The sequence below is a fragment of the Egretta garzetta genome, unplaced genomic scaffold (assembly GCF_000687185.1).
Source record: "Egretta garzetta isolate BGI_Z169 unplaced genomic scaffold, ASM68718v1 scaffold688, whole genome shotgun sequence".
NCBI classification, from domain to species: domain Eukaryota; kingdom Metazoa; phylum Chordata; class Aves; order Pelecaniformes; family Ardeidae; genus Egretta; species Egretta garzetta.
Window position 1 is genome coordinate 6,743 of NW_009260514.1, and position 7,286 is coordinate 14,028.

Here is a 7,286-nt window from a genome sequence, read left to right on the forward strand (position 1 = left end):
TGTTGTTTATCGGGAGCGCATACGAAGAAGCGAGGGCCGGGATTTGACAAGCTCCAAGGTAAACATTGACCTGGTCACCGGTAGGACACAGGAGCCCCCACCGGCCGGGCAGGCCTCGGCCTCTCCCTAGAGCAGAAAGGCACCGTTGCCAAGCCGCCATCGACCGCCACGTCCAACACCAGGGCACTGATGACACTGGTTCACAGCTGTCTGGCAGTAATAAGTGACAAGCAACAAGTGATGGGACGAGAGGAAACGGCCTGAAGATGCACCAGGGCAGGTTTAGATTAGATATTAGAAAAAATTTCTTCACAGAAAGGGCTGTCAAGCACTGGAAGGGGCTGCCCAGGGAAATGGTTGAGTCCCCATCCCTGGGGGTATTTAAAAGGCAGGTAGATGTGGCACTTAGGGACATGGTTTAGTGGTGGACTTGGCAATATTAGGTTTCCGGTTGGACTCAATGATCTCCAGGGTCTTTTCCAACCTAAATGATTCTACAATTCTATGATTCTTTCCCTGTTTTCATTCTCTTTGTGGTTAGAATAATTTCTGTGCTGGTATTCATCATTTTGATCCTGTGAGCTACTGGCAACTCCAGACGGGACAGCCTAGCTCTGCTGCCGGTTGTACTGCACCTTCCTACACGCCATTGCGCAGCGCTTGCCACAACTTTGTTTTCTCAGCAGCCTGAGCCAGGGTTACACAGTTGCACCATCTTAGAGTTGGACCTTTGCCTCTTGACACAGAGGGAGGTAAAAGCTGGGGAGAAGATGAAAGGGGAAGGGTTGCAGAGAGATGTTCACAGTCTATAGGAGGAAGGTAAAAAGGAGCATGCTTGGCATTATCTTCTTAATGGAAATTGCACCAAGTACAACAGAATGCTGCAACTTCACAAAGGAGCTAAATTGCATCTTCCGTTTTTTGCTGCTGACAGTTGTACCCAACAGACGCACATGCACACACACACAATTTTCTTCCACTGAGGTTGCTGACCTACGAAATCACTGTTTACAAAAATCTGTGACTATGTATGCTTTGGTGGGGACATGTGAAAAAAGATGAAAAAACCCAGGGCCAAGTCAAGTTGGTCTTTGGGAGATACAGTTATTAGGAATCATAGAACCCCTTGGATTGGGAGGGCTCTGGGGGAAGCCACCTCGTCTTGCCTGCCAGCACCCCAATGCTTTTTGGCTGAGCTGCTCCAACCAGTGGGTCCACAACCCCATCTTGATGCTTGGGGGCTATTCCAGCTCAGGGACAGGACAGTGTCTTTGTGTTTGCTGAACTTCAGGAGGTTCCTCTTGGCCCGTTCCTCTGTCTCATCCAGGGTACCTCTGAAGACTAATCCTGCCATCAAGGCCGTGAACTGCTTCCCCCCCCTCTGGGTTACCATTACCCGCCGACTTGCTGACGTGCCTTCCGCCCCTTGTGCTGGTAACTGATGATGCTGATGCTGAACAGGATCGGCCCTGACGTTGTTCCTTGAGCAATGCCACCTCTGCTGAGAGGGACCTGGGAGTCCTGGTGGACAATAAGCTGACCATGAGCCAGCAATGTGCCCTTGTTGCCAAGAAGGCCAATGGTATCCTGGGGTGTATTAAGAGGAGTGTGGCCAGCAGGTCGAGGGAGGTTCTCCTCCCCCTCTACTCTGCCCTGGTGAGACCCCACCTGGAGTACTGTGTCCAGTTCTGGGCTCCCCAGTTCAAGAAAGACGAGGAACTCCTAGAAAGAGTCCAGAGGAGAGCTACTAGGATGATAAAGGGACTGGAGCATCTCCCCTACGAGGAAAGGCTGAGAGAGTTGGGCTTGTTCAGCCTGAAGAAGAGAAGACTGAGAGGGGATCTCATCAACGCATACAAATATCTTAAGGGCGGAAGTCAAGAGGACGGAAGCAGTCTGTTTGCAGTGGTGTCCAGCGACAGGACTAGGGGCAATGGATGCAAACTGAAACACGAGAGGGTTCAGTTGAATATGAGGAAGAACTTCTTCACTCTGAGGGTGGCAGAGCACTGGAACAGGCTGCCCAGGGAGGTTGTGGAGTCTCCTTCTCTGGAGATATTCAAAGCCCGCCTGGATGAAGTCCTGTGTAGCATGCTCTAGGTGAGCCTGCTTTAGCAGGGGGGTTGGACTAGATGATCTCCTGAGGTCCCTTCCAACCCTTGCGATTCTGTGATTCTGTGTGATTCTGTGATTCTGTGATTAACCGCAGCTGGAGTGCAGAGTCCCAGTAAAAGCCTTGTGCAGCCCCCAGGGGAGGTGGCTGATGGTGGAGCAGCCCTGACTCCCGGAGGACCCCAGCCCTGGTACCCAGCAGCTCCAGTCTCAGTCCCACCTTGGCTTTGCTGCTGTTGGTTTTCATCAGCAGCGCCGTCACATGCTCTTGCACCTCCCTGTCCCACAACATGGGTCACCCTTGGTGGCCTGGGCACCCAGGACCCCTTTAAAGGAGGAGTGGGGACACAACCAGCTTGCCCATGGCTAGTGGCCACCTGCCCCACAAAATGGGGCACTGGGGGTTAGGGGCAGGGGACTGGAGTCACAGAGTGAACGATGGGGGCAGCAGAGGAGCCTACGCTCACACCAGAGTCCCACAGCAAGACCCTGCACAGGCAGCAATGGCTTCTGCTGGGCTATGGTGGCACGGGGGGGCAGGGCACAGCCAGCCCTGCCAAGGGGGCAGAGTTAAGCCCAGGGGTTGGGGTGCAGTTTCACCCCCTCTCAGCCCTTGCACAGCTCCCCAGCCCCCTGCTGTCACATTCCATGCTGCAGAGGAGCCACCCCCCAGAGTCCCACAGCAAGCCCCTGCACAGGCAGCAATGGCTTCTGCTGGGCTATGGTGGCACGGCACAGCCAGCCCTGCCAAGGGGGCAAAGTTAAGCCCAGGGGTTGGGGTGCAGTTTTACCCCCTCTCAGCCCTTGCACAGCTCCCCAGCCCCCTGCTGTCACATTCCATGCTGCAGAGGAGCCACCCAGGGCTGTGACAGCCCCTTCCCCCAGCCAGCTGGGGGCAAAGCACAAGTGGGTTGGTGCTGCAGCCCCCCCTGCTCCCAGCCAGCCCAAAGGCAGCTCCCAGCTCAGGGCTGCACCCCCAGGGTGACCCCCAAGTCCCCAGAGCCAGGCAGGGACCCAGACCAGAGCATCCTCCTCCCCACAGCCAGACCTTGTGCCCACTTATTTCCCTTAACCCAGAGACATGAATTCCCTTACACAAGACAAGTGTTTATTCAGAGTTAATGTTTATAGACAAAGAGGTATTTCCCCTCCCCCCCCAACATACTTAATAGCATTTTTTTTATAAATAAACATTAGTGCTGGGAGCTTGCCAGCTTCACTGACAGCAAAGTGCATCGCGGTGCAAGGCAGGAGGTTGACCCCATTCCTTTTCTGCCTGGGACCATCTTGCACCAGTTTCCAGAGTCCAAATCCAGCAGAGCAGGAGATGAACCCCATGAAAGTGCTGAGACCTGACAGTGTCAAGTCCTTCAAGAGCAGGGACTCATCCTTCAGCGCTGGGACCAAGCAGCCTTCGCCCCAGGACATCCCTTGGTCCCAGAGGCAACCGAAGCCCCTCGCTCTGCAAAGCCAAGTGAGGGCCCTCTCTCCCCCCAGCCCCAAAGGAGAAGTAGTCCAGGAAAAACAAAAACAAAAGAAGCTACAGTTTCATCTTTCGGTGTCATCCTTGCTGGTAGGCAGGACTCCTTCCTTCCTAGAGGAGTCCGGCATGGCCAGAGCAGGCAGCTCCCCCGCCTGGCGTCAGTGTTGAAGGAGGCAGGAACAGGAGGGCAAACAGCATCACTCAACAAGCCCACAATAAGGTAAGAAAGTGGGGGTTTGGGTCTGCAGAGTCCAGGGGACCCCAAAGCCTCCCAGGCAGCACTGGTCCCACAATGAGCTCAGCAGGTGATGGCACCAGCGACTCACCCCAAGGAAGGGCTGTCCAGGGAACAGCGTTTCCTCTCCCAAGCAGCAGTGGGAAGGAGCAGCCCCCACATCACACCCCACTTTCATGCATGGATGAGGGCTTGCGCTGCTGGGTCTGTCCTGCTGGGAAGAGGGCCACCACCATGTGCCAGCAATCAGGGTGTCCTCAGGGCCAGGCTGTCCCAGGGCTCTACAGTCCATATGGGTGACCCTTTCTTAAGGTTATCTGGTGCCACCAGGTGGCTGGGACACGAGTGACCTCCATGGCCAGCCATCAGGCAGGGGAAGGACGACAGCAGGATGGCGCAAGGACGATGCCTGGCCCCACCAACAAGGGGCAGAAGACACTTTCTCCTCTGCAGGCACTGCAATGCCTTAGTCCCACCAGGCCCATTTCAGTCCTCCTCCATCCTCTTTGTGGGGCTACAAGCCTCAACATGGGCTACTCCCATACATTGCACACAATGAAGGTCCCTCAGGACCCCAGAGCTACTCATAAATAGGGAACTACAAACTCTACATTGCTTCATACAGACAGCTTACACAGTACAGGGTGGGGGAAAGAGCCATGGACACCCCCAGGGCACGTCAGCATCAGCAGCTGTCCCCAGTGGCAGAGGAGCCGAGCGCCACCAGGTCACGGCTTGGGCTTGTTGGGGACAATCCTCCGCTTGGAGCTGTAGAAGTCTGGAAGGCAGAAAGAGAGGGTTGGAAAGTGCCTCCAGCCCATCAGGAGCAGCGGGGCAGGAAGAAGGTGGTGTCCCCAGGGAAGCACCTCAAAACACAGCCCAGGTGGACTCCATTTTAGAGCCACCCACCCAAAGCCATGCATTCCTGGGGAGAAGAGCCTGTAGGTCTCCACCATCTCTTCTATTTGGTCTCACCTGCATTTCCACCCCAGCCCTTGATCTCAGAGGACAGGTGCAGGCCATGGGAACTGAGGGTGATGAACTATTTTGGGGCATCTTCAGCTGTAAGACCCACAAGCCCAATGTGAGCCCCCTGCCTAAGCCCCAGCAACCAACAGGCACCCAGTCTGCAGCCTCTTCCCCTTGGAAGATGGGCTCTGCTCTCCCAGGAGAGAGATGCATGGAGGGTGGTCTCCTCCCCATGCTCAGGAGGAGCCAAGCAGGGCTCTTGCACCCAAGTCCCCTCCATCTGTCCCTACTAGGAAAGCCATGACACCAGCAATGCCACCAAGCATGCATGGAGTGACACCAGGCCTGCAGCACTCACCTTTCATGGTGGTCTGTCCACGTTTCAAGCTCTGAGGGGAACCAGCCCTGTAAACCTCCGAGCTCTGCTGAGACACCTCAGGGCAAATCGTATCAAGATGGTCCTTGGGGACGATCTTGTGAACCAAGGAGCTCCTGCTCTTACTGCCAGTGACCTCCTGGGGCAGCTGCTCAGCCAGGAAGACCCTCTCCCACTTGAATTGTCCTTCCAAGGGAGTATCTGTCTCAAAGTTGAAGTTCCAGCGCTGTTGAGCTTCTTCCAGGTGTTGCCTCAACAGGTTCCCAAAGTCATTCTGGAGCTCCTGGTGGTCCACGGGGCCAAAGAGGTTCCTGCACACTTTGGTGCTGCATGGTATCTGCCCAGTCCTGCTCTGAGACAGGGGCATCGTGGCGGCTGGGAGGAAAGCAGAGTGAGTTACTGGGCTGGCGGGCAAGCCACAAGCAAGCCCAAGGGCTGGCAGAGTAGCTACCAGGGCAAAGCAGGCAGTAGACAAGGTGGGACAGACTGGGTCAGGCTCTGCAATGAGGCAGCCCAGAGGGACCTCCATCCACCAGCACTCATCTTGGACTCAGATGTTTGGGATTTTAGTGGTGTCTTGGGCAGAGGCTCGAGCATGACTGAGGTCAAACACAGCCTGGCGCGATGCAGAAGGATGGGGAAGGTGCAAATGTTGACGTTCCCCATTCCTCCTCCAGCAGGTAAAGCCCTGCCAGGGCAGAGCATCCAGCACCTCGATGCTGCCGCTGTCTGCGTCCACAACCCCGCTGCGTTCCCACTTCCACGCAGGCACAAGGCAAGTCGGCGCATGGGCAAGTGAAGCAACAGGATGTTTTTCTGGCCAGTTTCTTCATCTCAAGAACCCAGGCCCAGAGGCAAGGAAGCCTTTTAAGCAACTGCAAGAACACGCCACCAGCTTGACCACTTTGCTAACCACTCCTTATCTGCAAGAAGCTGTTGGGTAACCAGAGACAAGACCCTGTTTGTTTGTTTTTTTTCAAATTAGTGCCAAAAGCCTTGACCTTCACAGTCAGTGGCAAAGCCTTTCCTTCCAAGCCATCCTCCCCTTTACAAATGCGTGGGGCTAATGGATCCCTCGTGCCACCCGCAGTTGTGATGAACCTCGGTATCAGAACAAAGCAAATACCACTCGGGGATTTGATGGCTTTTGGAACTAAGGCTTGACCCCGTTGGATAGCCAGGCTTATTAAATCTACTTTAAAATAAAATATATATTCACAGAAATAAAATCCCTGTGTGCAAGACAGCTTTGTCATTGCTCACCCAATCTGGGACCCCCAAAGCCAGGACCACAGCAGGCCCCCTGGCTTGCACCCCCAACCCTCAAGTGTCCCCAGAGAGGGGGTGCTCAGCCCCCTACAGGGAATATTTCTGCCCAAATTCGGCACCCCCAGCCCCTCCGGATCTCCTGTGCTGCATAACCAGGCATGCCACCGGCACAGCGTGGCAGCAGGCGGCCGGAGACCCTCCAGCCTGGGGGCTGGTGGGGCCACACACCATCCCCGGGGGCCACTCCAACCCTGCTCCCAGACTGACCATCCCCGGGTAAAAATAGAAATCCAGCTTCCTATCTCCTGGCAGTCGGAGTGGATAAACAGGGTGACCTCATTGCAAGGCAAGTCCCAGCATGCCCAGGCAAGCCCTGGCAGGTAGCAGGGAGGGAATGTTTCGACACCCTGACCGGACACCCTCCTGCCCTCCCCGCCTGCGTCAGGCACCGATCTCCCCATCCTCGAGCCACCGCCAGGGCCCAGGTGCCACCCCGGAGCCCCACGCCTCGAGATAACAGCTTCGCCTTGACTCATGATCGCAGATTGCCGGAGCCACCAAATAGGGAAGGACAAGGGCCAGGTCACCGTCCCCTCCCATGGGGCCGGGGTTGCTTTTAGCAGCCTCCCCAAAGCAAGAGCTTCAAGGTTTCCTACAACCCAGCTGGAGAACCCCGAGGCTTGGGCAAGGAGGTGACGCAGGTGCAAGGTTGTGTTAAAACCTCACCCAGCTGGGCTGGGAGATGAAGGCGCTCCCGGGGACCCGCACGCACCCTCGCCAGCCCCACAGGCACCTGCGACACCCAGGACCAGTTACACCAGTTGGGAAGAAGGCTTGGGGAG

The 7,286-nt window shown here is 56.0% G+C and overlaps 1 protein-coding gene across 1 annotated transcript; it reads right to left on the reverse strand.

Moving 5' to 3' along the window:
- Window positions 1-3,676: 3,676 nt before the first annotated feature.
- Window positions 3,677-7,280, reverse strand: CDKN1A (cyclin dependent kinase inhibitor 1A). Its single transcript, XM_009644574.2, has 2 exons — window positions 5,158-7,280; window positions 3,677-4,608 (listed from the first exon to the last, which is right to left on the reverse strand). Exons 1-2 carry the CDS (start codon window positions 5,702-5,704, stop codon window positions 4,559-4,561), a joined length of 597 nt encoding a protein of 198 aa, XP_009642869.2. The 5' UTR covers window positions 5,705-7,280; the 3' UTR covers window positions 3,677-4,558.
- Window positions 7,281-7,286: the final 6 nt, after the last annotated feature.

Excerpts from the sequence above, each read along its gene's own strand:
- CDKN1A (XM_009644574.2), bottom strand. The coding sequence starts at position 5,704 with ATGGAGGTCCCTCTGGGCTGCCTCATTGCAGAGCCTGACCCAGTCTGT. Across the intron at positions 4,609-5,157 it reads TGGACAGACCACCATGAAAG|ACTTCTACAGCTCCAAGCGG; the intron begins GTGAGTGCTGCA and ends TCTGCCTTCCAG.